General features: G+C 44.9%; 1 protein-coding gene across 3 annotated transcripts in view; it reads right to left on the bottom strand.

Moving 5' to 3' along the window:
- The window catches only part of LOC116939330 (tyrosine-protein kinase receptor Tie-1-like), a 47,623-nt gene that overhangs the window by 19,613 nt on the left and 6,492 nt on the right, over positions 1 to 21,518 (bottom strand). The window contains exon 1 of one of the 3 annotated variants that reach the window (XM_032947553.2): positions 3,169 to 4,940. The exons of the other annotated variants lie outside the window; for them this stretch is intronic. Coding sequence (XP_032803444.1) covers positions 3,169 to 3,196 — 28 coding nt within the window. The 5' untranslated portion in view covers positions 3,197 to 4,940. Of the gene's footprint in view, positions 1 to 3,168; positions 4,941 to 21,518 lie in introns of those variants that run through there. 3 annotated transcript variants of the gene reach the window in all.

Genomic DNA, 21,518 nt, shown 5'->3' with positions numbered 1-21,518 from the left:
ACACTCTTCATTGTCGTGTTGTTGTTCATCCTACATGTGTCCATATAGTGCCAGTTTCCTTATCATCACTGCCCGCATCCATCAGGTCTCCTTCTACGTGCAACAATTTCTTACTTCTACATTGGTCACGCTTTGGTCCCAGCTTAGATGCAGCATCCTTCTGCAGCAATACATTTGATCCCTATCAGTCTTTTTAATGTGCAAGTCTCGCAGGCATACAAAGCTGTACTGAACATGCATGTTTTAAGACAGTCAGTTTGGTCTTGTGGCTCACTTGCTTGCTTCTCCAGACGTCACTTTAAACAAATGTTAAGAATTTGGAAGGGGGTGCTGAGGCCTCATCAGTGAGGGGTTCAACCATTTATCCAGCCCCCCCCTCAACCCTACAGGACTGTTGCAACATTATAATATTATATGAAAAATAAGTATAGGTTTTACCCGTTCTAGCAATAAAACAATTGGTTAAGATGCTCAAACACCAAATATATACCTTTTGCAATGAATAAAGTCTGCATTAAGTCTGTATTCACCACACGTACTTGCGGTGAACATGCAAACAAACTCTGATAATTAATGTTATAACATTTTGATTTAAAGCTTTCGTGACTGCAGTAATTCATATTCTTAGTTTTTTCGGTAAAGTCACGTGACTTTACCGAAAAAACTAAGAATATGTTATAACATGATAATCCTTGCTGACTTTGCGCTGCTCAACAATGTCACAATAGTGTACTTCAGAGGGATACATGTAACTGGCTCTTAGAGGTGTCTGGCCCCAGCAAGATGTCAGGAATTGATAATTCTGCAGTTTTTTGTTTGGCAAGTGACCAAATATGGTGATGAAACTGCTACCAGAATAAGTTGTTAAAAAAAAGCATATTTAAGCGGGAATAAAAAAAAATGAGTAGCTGCATTTGATTCATGTCAACGCAATGCACTAGTGAGTTGTTGAATCCACTCTCCCAAAGCACAATAATCATCATAGCATATAAAAGGTTCATTTATCCTCAATCCAGAACATTTGCCATTTTAGTTTAAATTAATGGAGGGCGCACCTATGTGTAAGCAAAGTCTGCAAAATAATACATCACATGCAAAAAAACACAAACCGTTGTTTTAGCAGCACGAAAAGAACACAAATATATAATGTAGCCTAAAAGTAAACCTCGGTAAGGGTGATTTCAACGTTCGAATGTATTTTTGTCACAATGCGATGTAACACTGGCGTGAACAGCACCCGTTAGCTTACGAGTGTTTGTCAAAGTGTGCTGTTAAATCATGCCACCAGCGTAGAATCCCTTCGGCATGCGACACCTTTAAACGGGCATTTCTGCCTTATGGGAAATGAATGTACAATTCACGTGGTGCCTGCTACACCAAGGCTAGATTCCGAGATTAAGACGTGGCGGGGCCACTGGTGTGTGTGTGTGTCCAGATGTATACAACACCTTTAGTAAATATCTGCCCTTCATTGACACTGAGTGAAACAGGAGCTAATGTTGTATTTCAGTTATTGTACCACTATCACTGACACCTGGCCTCTGAGCGTCCATAACAGCCAATAGCAGTTATCAAAAATGTCCACCTTCCGTTTTCAACCAGCCAAAGGCAAGGGAAAAGTGGTGCTACTTAAGAATTCTTGTGCTAGGGTTATTTGCATACACAACAGTATTTGACAATTTCCAAACAATCCCATTGGGTTAATGTTGTTCTGCATGCTTCAGTGCTATCGTGCCTGTCCGTGGTGTGAGCGTGTTTCTCTTTGGCAACGAACGGCATCTCCATTGGTGACTGAGTGAGTTTTATTAACTCCATTTTCCCGTGAACTCCCACAAAATTGTACTCGTTTTATTGACCCTGGAGGGATGATACACTGAGGGATGATAACCACGAATGGATATTTCACCTTGCGAACTGCTGACTGAGTCGAGCGCTCTAAACTCAGTGTCACTCAGCACTGTTAACGCCGTATATGTGAACACAATCATGCAGTGAATTCATACAATTGTGTATTCACAGTGGATAGCCTATATGTGGACTGGTTCCCACCATAGGAATGTGGAATTTTCACCACTGGCTCAGAGGCACAAACAGGGCGTGTAACATTGGATTTAAAACAAAAAAAATCAAAGTTTCACTCGTAGAATTTCTGATCATTTTATAGAGCCCAGTGTGGTAATGATCGTTTAATATCCTGTAGCATAGACTGTCATGAAAACGTTACATTTACACTGAAATAGATCGGAAATTAACAATGTACTGTAATGTACACGTCTGCTCCAGTGTTCACAACAATGTCAATAATACAAAACACACATCCTTAACTCGTGTTGCTTGCGAAGAAACATGCTTGTCGTAACATTTTTTTTAAATGACAAAATGCCAGAAAACAAATCAATAAAAATCGTCACCACTTGCCTTATTTAAATGTATTTATTGATCCTTGTGAATGTATCCATAGCAAATCGTCGTATGTCATTCAAATGAACCTGAAAACAGGTCCCTGCAGGGTGGGCTGGTAGGACAAGTCTCTGCGCTGTCTATTGCTGATTTTACACTCAACAGCACGAGATTTCACTTCGTTAAAGTATTGAAAGGGGACGGACGGACACATTAATCTATTGCAGGCTGGTACACTCAGTTTACAACTTCGTTCCTACCAGTAGTATAAGTTGGGGCATATTGGTATGGTATCCGATGACCAACACCGACTGTCGAACAGCACCGAGTCACCTCACCCAGCGAAATGTGAACTCGGAGGCGCGGATCTGCAGGGAGCCCCACGCCTCCACGCCTCCACGTGGCGCTCAAAGGTTGCGGTCCGTTCGCGAAATTGTGCATGCTCAAAGTTGTTCATTACGATACTACTACTATAGTAGTTGAATTGTTTTTTTGTTAACGTCTCATTGACAATAGCATACATGAGTATACGATCGGTATCCTCCACGTACTTTTTTTTTAAATAAAGTATGTTTGAACATTTTTCTTCAGCCACACGGCTTTCTTGTCAGGGAACAATTACAACCACGCTTCAACGCCGGTTTCGATATTCACTCTCTCTCTCCGGCAGTCAGGCATGACTGCACCACTGGTGTTTAAAGGCAAGGCACCTCTGTACTTTGTGCAGCAGGTCCTGAATGTGTAGATATGCCCATGTGCAGCACTTACCCGCCATAACGAAGCAAGTGGGAAACATGATGCCTTGGGAGAGTTGCTCAGACTCCGCTGTGTTTACCCGCTTCACCTGGCCTTCAGCGTGTTGCTGTCTCCGCGTTGGAAATCGGAGCGAAGCTCATAATGCGGGCTGCTTTGCGTGATGGGTGGGGTGTCGATCAGCGAGTGGGGAGGCTGGGCCGGCTAAAGGTGAGAGAGCATTGACGTCGCACGTCTGCGCCCGCAGATAAAGGTTGTTGCGGCCAGGGCTAAGCCTCGAGTCGAGTCGGGTTATCGCTGTTTAGCCGTGACGGAGTGGGATGAGACGGGAGTGGGTGGCGCATGCAGGCGAAGGATGGCCAACTGCGTAAACTGCACCGCATGTCACTTGGGAAAATGCACGTGCGACACAAATGGGTACGTGTAGCACAATGTGCCCAAGCGTGATGTGTGCGCGTACAGCCCTTATGTTGATCCACTGCTGGATGAGGGCTTCATCCTATGCCGTGCGAACATGGCTCGTGGGCGCTGCTGATGATGAATATAAATGTTACATTTATTTTATATTTAATGATGAAATACATACCTATATAGATTAAATAATTTTACTGACTTATTGTAACCGTGATTTTGTTTTCTCAACGTATTAAATGACAAATCAAATTATTGGATTCACTTAAAGGCACCGATGTGCTTTGAAAGAGTATTTTTTTCAGATTTATATGGATCGTTTATTTCCATTTGCTCCAGTTCTCTTTTATTTGTGATGTTTGATCCATGATTTGGCGATCTAGGTCGATGAACTATGCATTATTAAAGTGTATAACTTGTTTGTGCAATACAATTACCGTCGATGTTATTTATTTATCCTTAAATATTATTTTAGAAATGGTGTTAATGAGTTTATGTTAAACATAATAAAGGTTTTTGGGTTAGATCGCGTGAGTATAAATGTGTCGTCACCCTCCACCACCCAACACAGCCAGTAAGGTTTGTCACGTAGACAAAACGCCAACTTTAGCCCATCGGTGTGTTGGAGAGTAAATCCACAACACTTACAAGTTGAATATGACGTTTCGCTGGTAATTACATCCAGCATCATTGGGCGTGTTGAAATGAGTTTAGTTTAAACGGTAAAAATCGAGCACCAGGCAAATCTGGTTCAGATATCACCTCGCAATGAGCTCGCCATCACATAATCACTCCACGCCCCCTGCCAAATACAAGGCCTTAAATAATACTCTTATAACATCATTCTGATTTGCATTACACCTTCATGATCCATGTCCTCCTCCAACAACCTGTGGTTCAATTTTGATTTAAAGCTTTCGTGACTGCAGTGATTCATATTCTTGGTTCTTTCGGTAAAGTCACGTTGAAGGGAAACAATAAAATAATAAAATATATAACAATAAAATTCTCACGACGTTTCGACTGTAACACAAACAGTCATCATCAGGTGTGAAAACCAACGACAAGAACATTTGAAAGAAGTGGCGGTTTGTATTTATTTATTTTTAAACGTTAGCACCACGGATAGCGATTTGACAGTTTGTTTAGAAGGACGAGTCCATCTATGTTCGGAAAAGAGGGGGGGGGGGGGAGACGAAAAATGTATGTATGCTGTCTGAAAGCCACCGTAAGCGTGAACAATCAATTAAGACCCGAAATGGTTTATCAAATCCTTCCAATGATTGCTAAGCCAGAATCCATCTTCTCGGTTGAAATTGTCTTTGTGTTTGTATATGTGGATAGCCTCATGAACGAATCTCTCATGGTAGCCCGATGGCTTGCAAAGAACCTCTGTCTTGGAGAAGTCAATGTCATGTGAGCCTACTGAATTATAACATTGGAGAAACCAAACGACATGTCTCGGACCGCATTCGTGAACACAAAGCAGACCTTAAACATGGTAGGACCAACACCTCGGCCGTGGCAGATCACTGTTATAATTCAGTAGGCTCACATGACATTGACTTCTCCAAGACAGAGGTTCTTTGCAAGCCATCGGGCTACCATGAGAGATTCGTTCATGAGGCTATCCACATATACAAACACAAAGACAATTTCAACCGAGAAGATGGATTCTGGCTTAGCAATCATTGGAAGGATTTGCTAAACCATTTCGGGTCTTAATTGATTGTTCACGCTTACGGTGGCTTTCAAACAGCATACATTAAATTTTCGTCTCCCCCCTCCTCTTTTCCGAACATAGATGGACTCGTCCTTCTAAACAAACTGTCAAATCGCTATCCGTGGTGCTAACGTTTAAAAACAAATAAATACAAACCGCCACTTCTTTCAAATGTTCTTGCCGTTGGTTTTCACACCTGATGATGACTGTTTGTGTTACAGTCGAAACGTCGTGAGAATTTTATTGTTTTATATATATTTTTTATTATTTTATTGTTTCCCTTCAACGTGACTTTACCGAAAGAACCAAGAATATGAACCTGTGGTTCCTCTATGACATAGCCTGTTATTTATTTAGATGTGCGTTCGAGGTCCAAATAGCATTGCGGTGTATTGTGAAAAACAAGAGGCATGGGCACAACAAGCAAACACAGAACACACACTCATGCACACCGTCTGCCCTCAAAAGCAAACTATATTTAGCAGCACAATCTGCTTTTCTGCATTCGTTTTGGTGAAATCACGTGGTCTCTGACCGCAGGGACGTCATTCGCCAGCTACTCACTCCTTCCATGAGACTTGTGACATCACAATGGCTGTGACCTCACTGCTTCTGCTGATTTACTCAAACCTTCCCCGTACCCCTCTCCACTCCAGCCCCTGACCAACTGCCCCCTCCCGCGCCCCCCCCCCCGCCCCCTCCTGCACATCTAGACGAGTTTTTAGTTTTTCAGCCGCATTTTGCGCACCGGAAAATTCTGTGAAATACAAAGTGCGAAGGCGGTAAATTGGTAAAGTCGATAGCTCTCGTTGGTTCAATGTCAAAACGATATCATTGCTCGAATCGGCATGGGCTGGTGGTCGTCTCCATAGGTGACCCTGCGACACTGGCTGAAGCTAAACATTCCATATGACAGCCACCTTTAACTTCACAACGCTGGTGTCCATTGCTCATTGTTGACTTTTCCCTTACATTCACTGCCAAAACATCCCAAAAGCAGAGAGGCTCTTGCCATAAATGTTAGCTTTCTGTATATTTTACTTTTAGTTAAATCGATGTGGGTTTTGCCATGTTTCTACACCTTGGCTAATGCAGTCCCCATATTTCAATTTCAAGATAAAGATAGTACCTGAGATTAAGCTGTTATATATGAACGATATTATGTTTTTATTTAAAGCTTTCGTGCCTGCAGGGATTCATATTCTTGGTTCTTTCGGTAAAGTCACGTAGAAGGGAAACAATGAAATAATACAAAATAATAAAAATATAAAACAATAAAATTCTCACTATTGTTTTATATTTTTATTATTTTATTGTTTCCCTTCTACGTGACTTTACCGAAAGAACCAAGCATATTTAATTATACGTGTAGAAAAGAGTAACTTCGTCCTTGTTTAGATCGCGTGAATATAAACGTTAAACCTGCCACCACGTGACAGCCAATGAGTCAGGTTTGTCACGTACACAAAACATGCCAATTCGTTACTAGTTCAGGACACCGGTGTGTTGAAGAGAAAACCCACAACACGAACTATCATGTGCATATAAAACTGATGCATAAAAAAAAGTTATTGCCATCCTTTCACATGGCAGTCAGCCTCTTTTTCGTTGCTCGACAGTAAGGTTTGGATGAGCTCGAGATCTGGAGGTGCCCACACGTCACCTCACCACAGTGATCTGCAAGTGAACATACTGCACAACGATCACGACACCGCTAAGGTGGCCAGAGAAAATAGTGGCTGCAAAAATAGAACCCAGTGGCTCTAGATTGCATCTACAGCTTGCTAGTCTCAGTGCAAAATGGCATCTTGTGAATTGCTAAGGCAAGCAAACTGGTTGATGCAGTAAGTGACACCATACAGGCTTATGGATGTTCAAAAAGCATAGTCGGTAGTTAAACCAACTTTTCTGCAGTTTGCCTCTCTAAAGGTATCTTCAAAAGGAGAGCCATACACTTTAAAGAAAAGAGTACAGGACAAAATACCAGTGAACGTCTCTATAGATTTCAGTTTGCAATGCAGAATAGATATAAATGTGTTACTTCAACTGGCATTAATCTACCCCCTGCATCGTTGGGTTTCCCTTCCCCCCCGTTCAATAGTGCCCCGCATTTATCATTGTTGTGCAGCAAACACACAATTTCCTGTTGTAGATAATTAGACAAGTGATTTTTGCGTAGGCAGCCGGCTTGTTCGTGATACGGATAATGTTAGCTGTGACTGTGGATTCTAAACCAGGCTGCCAGAATGAGACATCTTACTGCAACAAAAAAATATTTACAGGAGTAATGCACCAAAACTAACAATAAAGCATTGGATTTCATGCATGCGGCACCTGTAAAACACGTTGATGTTGATGCGTGTTGCTTTTCATTAAAGAGCTCAGTTTTCTAGAACATAAAACAGCAATGTGCTCTTATTAAAGTCTTTGTTTTGCATATGATACTGATATTTTTTTGATAACTTTGCAACCAACAATCACTACTCTCGTAAAGATATCTACCAACTGTAGTATTAAGGTGTGATGTTTATCAAAGAGAAAATAACTCAACACATCCGTCAATAACGCTGCCATGAACGAATGTGTTGGGTTATGTTACTTGTGCTTGTACACCATTGCGCAGGATCACTATATAATTAGTTTAAATTTGATCAAAGGGTTGTCCAAACCTTGGAGATACAAACCAGCACCAAAATAACGATTTGCAATGATGTTTTTCCTTGAAAAAATAAGCATAGGTTTTACCCTTATTTTTTTCTTATTTTTTCATGCTTTGATACTGGCAAAAAGATCCCATTTTATGTTTTGTCTTGGCAGCTAATTTCCAGCTGCCTACTGCAAATTCATTACTTCCAAAGGCAAACAAATATATACGCGTGGTGTGTGTTAAACAACAACCAGTAAGCCCGAAACCATTTTCAAAATCGATTATCGGTTCCGAAAATCAGGAATAAGTCATAGTTTTCATTGGAATCTTACTAATGAATGCACCGATTGGCACGAGTGAACTTGCAAATGGTATGGCGACAGGCCAAAGTCACTACGTGGTACATTTGCCCTTCTTTCAAGTTAATAGGCAAAGATGCAACTCTGTAATTGCTCGCTTATGTCACTGCTAGTGGAAGAGCCTATCGGCAACTCGAGACGGTATTTAGTATTAACATGGAGGAGGAGTCCTGCATACTGATAAGACGTCTTGGGAGAGGTGGGCGTACCCACACTTCACATTACCACACGCGACCTGCCGTCGTGGACCCATTTATACCTCTGAGTGAACAGAGAGACACCGTTATACTTCTGAGTGGACAGAGAGACACCGTTATACTTCTGAGTGGACAGAGAGACACCGTTATACCTCTGAGTGAACAGAGAGACACCGTTATACCTCTGAGTGAACAGAGAGACACCGTTATACTTCTGAGTGGACAGAGAGACACCGTTATACTTCTGAGTGGACAGAGAGACACCGTTATACTTCTGAGTGGACAGAGATACACCGTTATACTTCTGAGTGGACAGAGAGACACCGTTACACTTCTGAGTGGTTAGAGAGACACCGTTATACTTTTGAGTGGACAGAGAGACACCGTTACACTTCTGAGTGGACAGAGAGACACCGTTATACCTCTGAGTGGACAGAGAGACACCGTTATACTTCTGAGTGGACAGAGAGACACCGTTACACTTCTGAGTGGTTAGAGAGACACCGTTATGCTTCTGAGTAGACAGAGAGACACCATTACACTTCTGAGTGGTTAGAGAGACACCGTTACACTTCTGAGTGGTTAGAGAGACACCGTTATGCTTCTGAGTAGACAGAGAGACACCGTTACACTTCTGAGTGGACAGAGAGACACCGTTACACTTCTGAGTGGACAGAGAGACACCGTTACACTTCTGAGTGGACAGAGAGACACCGTTATACTTCTGAGTGGACAGAGAGACACCGTTATACTTCTGAGTGGACAGAGAGACACCGTTACACTTCTGAGTGGTTAGAGAGACACCGTTATACTTCTGAGTGGACAGAGAGACACCGTTACACTTCTGAGTGGACAGAGAGACACCGTTACACTTCTGAGTGGACAGAGAGACACCGTTACACTTCTGAGTAGACAGAGAGACACCGTTACACTTCTGAGTGGACAGAGAGACACCGTTATACCTCTGAGTGAACAGAGAGACACCGTTACACTTCTGAGTGGACAGAGAGACACCGTTATACTTCTGAGTGGACAGAGAGACACCGTTACACTTCTGAGTGGTTAGAGAGACACCGTTATACTTCTGAGTGGACAGAGAGACACCGTTACTCTTCTGAGTGGTTAGAGAGACACCGTTACACTTCTGAGGGGGGGTGGGAGAGAAAGATCAACCAACCACTTCTGAAGTCGTGTGTGCTATCACACCACGGCATATCCCTTTGTTTCTCAGTTTAAGATGTAAACATCCTCTATGTTTATTGCCTGACATGTCTATATGTGCGGCAAAAACATTTTTTTTTTAAATGTGGTAATGCAAAACATCTTTTTTTCAGAACCTGAGAACTGAGCTACGAACTAGGCGTGCCGGGTTCAATCCCCCCTCACTGCCAACACTCGTGACGATTAGCTGAACCGGTCCTGGGCCTCCTCTAGGTCGACTCAGCCTCAAATGAGTAAACATTGCCACTATATGTTGAACTTATTTTGCACTGTACGTAGCCAACCGTGATAATCTAGGGAGCCTCAGGCAGCCGGGCGTGGTGCTGGCCACCACCCCCCTCATGTGCCCTGCTGGCCTTTAGAGGTGTTCCATAACAGCGCTTGACCAAACAGTCCATTAAGGCTACAGTTACGTGTGGAGTGGTGGCGTAGTGATTAGCACACCGCACGACAAATTTTCCTACTAGAGTTGGATTGCCAGCCAAGGCTAATATTAGCGGGCAGTGATATCTTAACTCGTACCGGTTCTCCCCTAGGTTGACTCAGCCTCAAATGCGTACCTGGTGAAGTGTGTAAACATCAGCACTTGGGTGACAAAAGTGGCCACGCGTGGTACTGGTCACACCACCCATCCTGCACTGGGCCCACCGTAGTAGGTGCTTGCTAACAGCACTCGAGCAGTAACCAATAATAAATAACCAATAATAAATAACCAATAAAGGCTACACGAGGGGATAGCACTTATGCATTAGCTCCACCCGTTCTGTCCGTTTGTAACGGGGAGGCTCTATAATTTACGTAAACGTCATACAACTAAACTTCGGTATATCGTGTTGTTATGAGGCACTAACCCCATGGAAAAACGGTCAAATTGATGAGAGGGTTGCCCAAACGGTCAAATTGATGAGAGGGTTGCCCAAACGGTCAAATTGATGAGAGGGTTGCCCAAACGGTCAAATTGATGAGAGGGTTGCCCAAACGGTCAAATTGATGAGAGGGTTGCCCAAACGGGCAAATTGATGAGAGGGTTGCCCAAACGGTCAAATTGATGAGAGGGTTGCCCAAACGGTCAAATTGATGAGAGGGTTGCCCAAACGGTCAAATTGATGAGGGGGTTGCCCAAACGGTCAAATTGATGAGAGGGTCGCCCAAACGGTCAAATTGATGAGAGGGTTGCCCAAACGGTCAAATTGATGAGAGGGTTGCCCAAACGGTCAAATTGATGAGAGGGTTGCCCAAACGGTCAAATTGATGAGAGGGTCGCCCAAACGGTCAAATTGATGAGAGGGTCGCCCAAACGGTCAAATTGATGAGAGGGTTGCCCAAACGGTCAAATTGATGAGAGGGTTGCCCAAACGGGCAAATTGATGAGAGGGTTGCCCAAACGGTCAAATTGATGAGAGGGTTGCCCAAACGGTCAAATTGATGAGAGGGTTGCCCAAACGGTCAAATTGATGAGAGGGTCGCCCAAACGGTCAAATTGATGAGAGGGTCGCCCAAACGGTCAAATTGATGAGAGGGTTGCCCAAACGGTCAAATTGATGAGAGGGTTGCCCAAACGGGCAAATTGATGAGAGGGTTGCCCAAACGGTCAAATTGATGAGAGGGTTGCCCAAACGGTCAAATTGATGAGAGGGTTGCCCAAACGGTCAAATTGATGAGAGGGTTGCCCAAACGGTCAAATTGATGAGAGGGTTGCCCAAACGGTCAAATTGATTAGAGGGTTGCCCAAACGGTCAAATTGATGAGAGGGTTGCCCATATGCAAACTCCTTTTTCTCTGAGAAGTATCTGTGAGTTTCCGTACAACTAATTAAATAGTTTCGAAGATAAACCCACGTTTGGAAAGTTTTATACAATGTGCGCATGAGCATCATCTTTTTTCTAACCTATCAATAATATTGGAAACATAGTACGGTAATATACATAGGTATTTCATGTAATTTATATTTGAATGTTTTCTTTGCAAAAACTACTGTGCATGAACGTTGCTTTCTCTGTGTTTAAGTTGAGCCCTGCAGTGCTGCATGCGAGCAGTTTGGATGAATTCCTGTAAATTCATTTGCATTTGTTGACATAATGACGATTGGCGCATTCAATGCAAAATGACAAATTCTTTCCCCACTATTTTAATGCGTGTTTTCCCAAAGTGGTATATATTTTCTGTGCCGCCTATAAATAATTTGTCGACAGCATATCTTCTTTTCCACTCCTCTGTCTGACCTTTCCGACTTTTTTTTTGCAGAATATCTGTTCGTTAAGATTGCAATATTTACTATAACTGAATTGCATGTACGTACAGGTTTAGTTGTATTTGTATGAAGGCTTACGTGTGAATTGTCAGCACCAGTAAGTTAAAAAGCATTTTTTCCAGTAATAATTTTCAACCCTTTGTCAAGCTACTGCTGGATTGTTCGACCATACTTCACCACACTGGTCAATGCGGGTTGGTGAAGGGGCATGTCAACCACCGATGATGTTAGCCATGGGCGTAAATTGAAATAATTTCGCTGAGTGTATGGCACGGTGCACTATCCATAACGCCGCGACTGCTATTGATTACCACTTTCAAAGCAGCTCTTCAAAGCATTTCTTCCATGAGATGGGATTGGCTTTCCAAGTCCTCTCTCTCTCTCTTCACAGTGTTTGATTCCAAGCACAATGATATTCATGAATAATTTTCCAGTTGATAAGATGTGTGTGAATACTGGTGAAACTATTACAAATATATCTGAGCAATGAGTGGTCGGTTAGCATATAAATAACGATCCATATTTAAGCAAAATCAATTAGTGACAATAGTCAGCAATTGCATTAGAGTCGCAAGCACATTTCTTAGCCACTGCTTGGGCCTTGACAATCACAGGGTTGCATAACAACAATCGCATGTCACTGACAAGAACAGGACAATATTGCACGTTGGTAATAAACGCGGCTCATGATATAATCGGATGGATCACAGGTGAAGCTCACGTTTATTGCCAAATATCACTGCTCACTTACAGTGAGGGAAAAAAAGTATTTGATCCCCTGCTGATTTTGTACGTTTGCCCACTGACAAAGAAATGATCAGTCTATAATTTTAACGGTAGGTTTATTTGAACAGTGAGAGACAGAATAGCAACAAACAAATCCAGAAAGACGCATGTCAAAAATGTTATAAATTGATTTGCATTTTAATGAGGGAAATAAGTATTTGACCCCCTCTCAATCAGAAAGATTTCTGGCTCCCAGGTGTCTTTTATACAGGTAACGAGCTGAGATTAGGAGCACACTATTAAAGGGAGTGCTTCTAATCTCAGCTTGTTACCTGTATAAAAGACACCTGTCCACAGAAGCAATCAATCAATCAGATTCCAAACTCTCCACCATGGCCAAGACCAAAGAGCTCTCCAAGGATGTCAGGGACAAGATTGTAGACCTACACAAGGCTGGAATGGGCTACAAGACCATTGCCAAGCAGCTTGGTGAGAAGGTGACAACAGTTGGTGCGATTATTCGCAAATGGAAGAAACACAAAAGAACTGTCAATCTCCCTCGGCCTGGGGCTCCATGCAAGATCTCACCTCGTGGAGTTGCAATGATCATGAGAACGGTGAGGAATCAGCCCAGAACTACACGGGAGGATCTTGTCTATGATCTCAAGGCAGCTGGGACCATAGTCACCAAGAAAACAATTGGTAACACACTACGCCGTGAAGGACTGAAATGCTGCAGCGCCCGCAAGGTCCCCCTGCTCAAGAAAGCACATATACATGTCCGTCTGAAGTTTGGGTGAAAGTGTTGTGGTCAGATGAGGCCATAATGGAGCTCTTTGGCATCAACTCAACTCGCCGTGTTTGGAGGAGGAGAAATGCTGCCTATGACCCCAAGAACACCATCCCCACCGTCAAACATGGATGTGGAAACATTATGCTTTGGGGGTGTTTTTCTGCTAATGGGACAGGACAACTTCACCGCATCAAAGGGACGATGGCCGGGGCCATGTACCGTCAAATCTTGGGTGAGAACCTCCTTCCCTCAGCCAGGGCATTGAAAATGGGTCGTGGATGGGTATTCCAGCATGACAATGACCCAAAACACACGGCCAAGGAAACAAAGGAGTGGCTCAAGAAGAAGCACATTAAGGTCTTGGAGTGGCCTAGCAAGTCTCCAGACCTTAATCCCATAGAAAATCTGTGGAGGGAGCTGAAGGTTCGAGTTGCCAAACGTCAGCCTCGAAACCTTAATGACTTGGAGAAGATCTGCAAAGAGGAGTGGGACAAAATTCCTCCTGAGATGTGTGCAAACCTGATGGCCAACTACAATAAACGTCTGACCTCTGTGATTGCCAACAAGGGTTTTGCCACCAAGTACTAAGTCATGTTTTGCAGAGGGGTCAAATACTTGTTTCCCTCATTAAAATGCAAATCAATTTATAACATTTTTGACATGCGTTTTTCTGGGTTCTGTTGTTATTCTGTCTCTCACTGTTCAAATAAACCTACCATTAAAATTATAGACTGATCATTTCTTTGTCAGTGGGCAAACGTACAAAATCAGCAGGGGATCAAATACTTTTTTCCCTCACTGTACATGTGAACCATGCAAGTGATGTTTCCAACATAAAGGAATACAAGGGATGAGCAGCGACCATATTTACGAGTACATTATCATGCGCATTGCTTTAGCAACAGAACAGTGACTGGCCGAAGGAGTGAAGGGCAATTCGGAGACTGAGACGGGGCAATTCGGAGACTGAGACGGGGCAATCGGTCGAGCAGTGACCTCTCTCGTGTATGGCCAAGGGAGGGTGGCGATTCCACGCAGGCTGCCTGGCATGATACATACCGCACAGTACTTTATCGTAATGAAAAACACATCACGTTTACATCACACCTTTTTATGGAACGAACGACAAGGCACATTACAATAAACACTCATGAATACACCATCACACTCCAGTATATGACTAATCACGCTGCATTCAACTCTTAACCGCACATCGTCCTTATGAATGAACCATGATATAAGGCCTGACGTAAAACTCGGCAGAGGAGAGCATGACCAAGTTATAACAGAAGACTATTCTGCAAGAACAAATCTATAAGAGTGATGTAAATCAGGCTCAGGATGTTAATATGCAGGCATTCTTCCACTGGATGCTTTTGTGTTGTCTGCTGGCCAAGTGACCCTTGAAGAAGAGCTTCTTAGCTCAATGGGCTTCAACTCAGTGGGAAATATACTTCTAATTCTGATGGCAATGAACCTTATTTCCAGACCTGGTGTGATGTGCTCATATCTCCTCACTCTGCGCAGGTCAACTGAGGAGATACATTTTGCACCAGCTGCCATTTATGTAAGACTAGCTGTACTACCCGGCTTCGCCCGGGACTTGGATTCACCACGGGCGGCCGCCTTTGTCTCCCCAGTGGCGATGTTCACACAGCAGAGCAGTTACTCGTTTGAGGCTGAGTCGACCTAGGGGAGGCCCAGGACCGGTTAAAATAATCGTCACCGGTGGTGGCCGTGAGCGGGAATCGAACTGCCGGATTCGTAGCGCAGCGCGCTAACCACTACACTACAATGCGTTACGCTTCCAAATGCGAGGGTCACGTGACAGATTTGACATCACAGCTCACTTGCCGTGCAAAAAATATATATCAGTACGCTAAACATTTTGAACAGACACACATATTCACAACTTTGCCTTTTATATATATGGAGATTAATATTGGAAGAATTCCATTGCGTTGCTTTGAATTGTTACGTGTAAGCATTTGTGGAGTTTCTCTGTCAAAGAAAGTGTTAATGTGGTAGTATTATGGTTTTTACGGTAGTCACTCCTGATTTTCGAGCGAGATCCAATTATCAGGTATCTGTCCGATCATATCAGGATTGAGCCTAGATGGTGCGTGGATGGGCGACCAAATAGGTTGCTAAATAATCTAGATTTGAAGCTTTCGTGACTGCGGGGATCCATACTCTTTGGTTCTTTCGGTATACCTACGTGACTTTGCCGAAATAACCAAAGAGTAGGTTGCTAAAGGTTGCTGCGGGCCTGCATGGTGGGCAGCAGAGGGCTGTGCAGTAAAATCCATTGTCATCCTGTACTTCTACATCCCCACATCTTTACTCCGCGATTCCACCAACCCACACTGACCAACCTGCGCTATGTATCCTGTGACCTGGGTTTAATTTCAGGCCAGGGCTAATTGTGCTGACCCATGCAGTGTGGTGAAGTATAATCAAACAGACCCATCACATGACAGCACTGGGAGATGGATTGACATTTTACATTTTTATTTAAAGGATGTGCGGGCACATCTGTTTTGTGTCCCTGACCGTCTGCTGACAATCATTAAGAACTTTCACGATGATGGGCAAGCCTGGGTCAATCTGAATGGCCAGGGATCAGAGCAATTCCTTGGCATGTGACAGAGATGTCCTCTGGCTTCTATGCTATTGAACTTATTTTTGTTACCAAAAGGCAGCATCAGTGGAATTTCGATCTGGTACGGATACAATCGGAAGGTTGATTGATGCCAGGGTGCAATTATAAGATGACCCCTGTTTAATCATGTTACGTATGCTGATCAGCTAGATGGTGATCACTACCCATATTAATAAGTCAGAGACCCTGCTTCTCGACCGGCAGATGGCCACACGCCATCTTCCCCACTACGAGTTGCTGGGGTAATTGTATAGAGGATGGAGAGAGTGACCGAATGATATGCTCTGGTTTGTCTGCAGAGGTCTTACTCAAAATCAGTTGAGCAGAAACATCCTTTCATTGGCTGCATGATTCTGTATGAAAGCTGACCTGTCACTACATGTGACTCTCCCATCTTCTTTGGCGTCTTTGGAGGGAGCTTATGAAAGATGCAACTACACAGTTGGCGGCAGCTACCTCCAGCAACAAGAGATAGAGCGATTCTCACAATGAGCAGTGTGTCAGGTGGCTATTTCACATTGAACAAGCACAGTGTAGAATGCAGGCCATCCAACTGCCTGTCACCAGAACCAGTTAACCTATAACATCTGGGCATGTCCTGTGACCTGCCAGAAAGTCTTAAATCGCTATTACATGTGGCCTAAAAGTTTACCTAGACCAGTACAAACACCACAATGGTGTAACCGCCACTTAGTGATGAATTCCAGTTATTGTGCTGTTGTGTGTGCTTGCGATTTTCCTGTCGCAGGCGGGGTATGGGTTGGTGCACGTGGCAACTCTTTGCTGGTGGTTCTTGGCCACTGGCATGGAGCTGTTTGTGGCTAGAGGATATGCTATCTATCTAAAAGGCTACCATTAGTATGGAGTTGCGGAACATATGGCTGCAGCTGATTAGACATGAGCCACAATGGCACACAAATTTAGTGGGCTGCTCGCACAGGAAAGATCATAATTTTCATTTATTAAAAAAACACATGTAGTGAATGAAATAAAATAAATAATAGAATACGACGTTTCAATTGCAACACAAGCAACCATCATCAGGTATGAATGAATGAGAAAACAAACCTAGTAAACTTAGAAATATAATGCAATACAACACAGAGAGTCGGCTAACACAACAGTCAACACCCTACCTGGTTGATTACGTTCTTCCAAAGATTGCTAAATTTGAGAGAGAGACAAAACACAGACACGGAGACACATAAGTTTAGTCAGTTTGTTTTCTCATTCATTCATACCTGATGATGGTTGCTTGTGTTGCAATCGAAACGTCGTATTCTATTATTTTATTTCTACGTGGCTTTACCGAAAGAACCAAAGAGTAATTCCTGCAGTCAGGAAAACTTCAAATCAAGTGAATGAAATGCCTGATTAGTATAACAGGGTGTCTGTAAAACATCTTGGCTCCAGCTGATGTGGTACATGTATTCCAATCGTTGAGCATCACATTCCCACTCTTTACAAGTATCTCATTGTCAACCATCATCTATCCACTGCTAGATGATGAACACCCCATGCCGCTGCTATCCCTCATAGTCTTACAAGGACGCCGTAGGCCATCTCTCTTTTTCTATAGTGAATGTAATCTTGGGTGCATTCTCTCGCCTGCCACTCCACATCACGAGTCTCATGTACTCCCTTCTGGCAATATGTCCTGCGCAAGACCACTTACTTCTCTACAGTCAGTATTGATTCTACTTTGCGTTTGTTCTCCAATCATGTTCATCTTTCTCTCAGTGGAATTCCATTCACGCCTCTCTCGATGTTACTTTGTACGCTAATCAGCTTTTGTTACATTTTCTTTGTCAGTTGTTCATGTGTACAATCCACATATTGAAAACTATTTATACAACATATCGGTAAGTTGCCTAATATTATCAATATTAGTTTTCCAAAAGAACTCCAGACACCACCAAGGCAGTCGGTCACACCACGTCACAAGAACAGTCACCACATCCTACCACAAGATGACTCCAGCAGTCCCTAGCACCTTCCCCGGCACGATCCTGGCAAGCTGCTGAGCTTACTTAGCACCCACCACTGTGGCACGGCGTCAGCGAGCAACAGAAGAAGCGTTGACACCATCGTGGTATAGCTCCAGCACAGGCCAACCAGGCCGCGGGGGAAATAAAATACATGACGCTACCACGGCACCCACACACCATGACCCCAGGTGCACAAAGGACCGATTTAGTTTCCCGACAATGTAGGTTTCCACAAGACACATCAGCACCGCCAAGGAGTTGTCAAGGCAAAAATCCGCGACCAATCTTGGTATCACCAGAATTCAGCCTCAGAAGGCACTGGGGGAACCCCAGCGCCGGAGTCCCAGGGAGAGTGGATCACAGACCCGGAGGTTCCAAGAAGGGCCTGACAATGCCACTCTGAAACACAAGACATTGGCACGTGGGACTTGAGAGATTAAGGGAAACGGCAGGATAAGGGTCAGGAGGCACGGGGTAACACATCCAAGCAGGGGAACCAACAAATACAAAATAAACTTAACAAAGTCGTAAAAACGCAATAATTTGCGCCGAGCGGCAACAAACTCACAATCACCACACAGCCCAAAACCCAATCAGAGAGAGAGAGAGCAGAAAGAGCCGGGCAAACAGCAGACATGCCCACAAGGATGGCAGGACACAGCCCAGGGTTTATCTATCACCCACAGGGGCCACTTCCTGGAGACGTCTTGATATGTGACAATGAAGATTACAGGATGGATATTCAAGGGCTGTTTGGAGAAAATTTGCAGAAAAATACTGAACAAGGAAATTGATCAAAACCAAAAGAGGAAAGCTAAGGATCCCTAAAGTCGCTGGTCACAACCTCCGAGGACTGTGGGGTTATAGCCCTGAAGCAGACTCGTTAAGGCCAGACCGCAGTGTGCTCGGACTGGTCAGGGTGGAATATATGAAGATACTATTCAGCCAGTGGTGGCGCTCGGCCGAAGTAAACAAAGCCAATGCTTAGTTAAGGGCTTGATAACCATTACAACGTAGGGATGAACCAAATACAGTATCAGCTCAAATGAAAATCTTAATATACATAAAATCCTAAGCATCACAAATGATAATTCTTCTCTCTCACCGCTATCTTGTCTGCATCTTTTTTAAAACTCCATATTTACGTCTTGTCTCCATCTCTCTCACTTCATTACATCAGTTTAATCTATGTCTCTTTTCTTTCATCTCACATCTCTATCCTTCGCCTGCATTTCTCTCATTATATTACATAGCATTCGCTTGTCTTTTTCTCGTCTGTCGTCTAACTGCCAGTTATAAAACAATTATACCACGAGGCGGAGCACAATAATGCATGTGTAGTGGGCTCAAACGGAGACTCAGTTATACTTTGGAGGCAACACGTTGATTAACATTTACACGTACTGACGAAGGGGTAACTGCCCCTTCACCAGAAAACAACCTTTGGTGGTGGTCCACCAGGCACAGCTACACTAACAGCACTGGGAGGAGCTACTATGGACGGGACCCCAGCTTGGGTCCCGGTCCCCGTGTTGATCTTGTCTTCCGGACGTAGGGCGTAGAACGTAGAGTCTTCAGGATTACAACAACAGCCGGTCCCACTGAGGAACCCGCTTATATCCCCGTGGCGGGGATCGCTCCGCCCCTGGCCACGACCCCTTTCTGGAATCCTCGAGGAGGATCTCCACCTTGACACATCATCACCCCCAGCCCCCCCTTTGGGGGACCCCGGGCAGACACCTCTGGTCACATGTCCTCTGGGGTGAACCAGAGTGCCATGGCCCCCTGCAACCCCGTTCCGAGGCCGGCACTCTCGCACCCTATCCTGTAGGGGCTGGCACTGCACGTAGAGCGAGGTACCATCACTCACTGTCAGCAAGTGCTGCCCGAGCCCCGCTAGGGCCGGTACTGCCATCCCCATTCAGTGGTGTCCGTGATGTCAATACATTGCATGGTGTGCCTTTCCCAGGCCGGTCACACCCAGTGACATCCAGCGATGTCGCTACACATATACAGGTGTAGAGGATGTCTAACCCATCCTCAAACACTCGCACCACACAAACAACACGCATACCTTCCGTACTCAACATCACAACACGCCACACACATAAATCACGTACACGGGGGATGCACCAGGGAAAGGTCGGAGGTCAGGGGTCACTTACATCACACACACGCACGGCACGCTCGAGCGGGGAATAGAGATTGGGGTGTGAGCACTAACGTGCACGACACCCAATCCGATGGGTTGACACTCTGATCGGATTGGGTTGGAGAGTGGATCAGGAAAGAGTGACAAATTGAAGAAAGGTGATTGGTGAAGTCGGGGTTTATAAGGGACTGGGAAACGTGGGAACGGGGTTGGTATGGATGATGAGTGGTGTACGAGTGGTGACAACGGAATAAAGCAGTTAAAGTGCTCATGCCCAAGTCTCCTTTTCATCTGGTGGCAGCAGTGGGATGTCCCGACCCAGCCGACGCAAATTCCCACGAGGGGAGACCCAAGCAGAAGACACTCTAGGCGCCGAGGACGAGCACTGCTCAGAAACGGACCCGCCGAGTCGGGATTCATCTCCCGGCTCATCGACAAGAGTCCGAGGCAGCAGCCCAACTGACATGGGCACCTTCGTCCACAAACCCGGCGGGGCAGACTCACCGCCGCAGCAGACCATCATCCAGAGATCGGAGGATGGATCAGCTGCTTGAAGCGCTGCTTTGCCGGCTGGGGTCCAAGGGGGGACAACTGCGGGAACCTCAAGCTGCATCACCACCCCAGCAAGGTGGCAGAAGCCTTGTGCAACCTGGGACACCCAACCCGGGACACCGCAGCAGCCAGCAGTGGACAAACCACCATCGATACCACGGACAGTGTGTCCCGCATGGGACCATGAAGCAAGCCCTATCCCATATTCCGTGCCCCTGCCGACAGCAGCAGCAGGAGAGCAGGAGAATCGGGGTCACAGCGGAGGGCAGCCGGCCAGGCAAGGGGCCGTAGGACAAATGGGGATCAGAAACCCAGGTGCGCCCCAAACGGGATGACCCGGGAAATGTTAGACCAGGATGGGGCCGCCAGTTGGGTGCGATGGAGAAGTTCGCGTCCAAAACCGGCAATTGGCACGCTTCCATTCGCCGTTTCGAGACAGCGGTCCGGGCACTGAAGTGGACAAAAGAGGAGGCCCTGGCAGCGCTACCCACTGCATTGGATGACTCAATGCTGACCCAAAGAGGGGATCCCTACAGGCAGCATACAAGGAGATGGCAGAGGTGTTTGACCCCCTGTCTGGGGCTCGACAAAAATTCCAGAACCAGCAGTGGAACGCATCCAAATCGCTCCTGGTCTTCACTGTTGCTGGCAGAAGCCGCATTCCCGTAGCTCGACGAGCTGGT

The sequence above is a fragment of the Petromyzon marinus genome, chromosome 6 (assembly GCF_048934315.1).
Source record: "Petromyzon marinus isolate PM22_M1 ecotype Great Lakes invasive population chromosome 6, UKy_Petmar_22M1.pri1.0, whole genome shotgun sequence".
In the NCBI taxonomy this organism is placed as follows: domain Eukaryota; kingdom Metazoa; phylum Chordata; class Hyperoartia; order Petromyzontiformes; family Petromyzontidae; genus Petromyzon; species Petromyzon marinus.
Note: the sequence above shows the minus strand (reverse complement) of the source record. Positions and strands in the feature narration are given on the sequence as shown.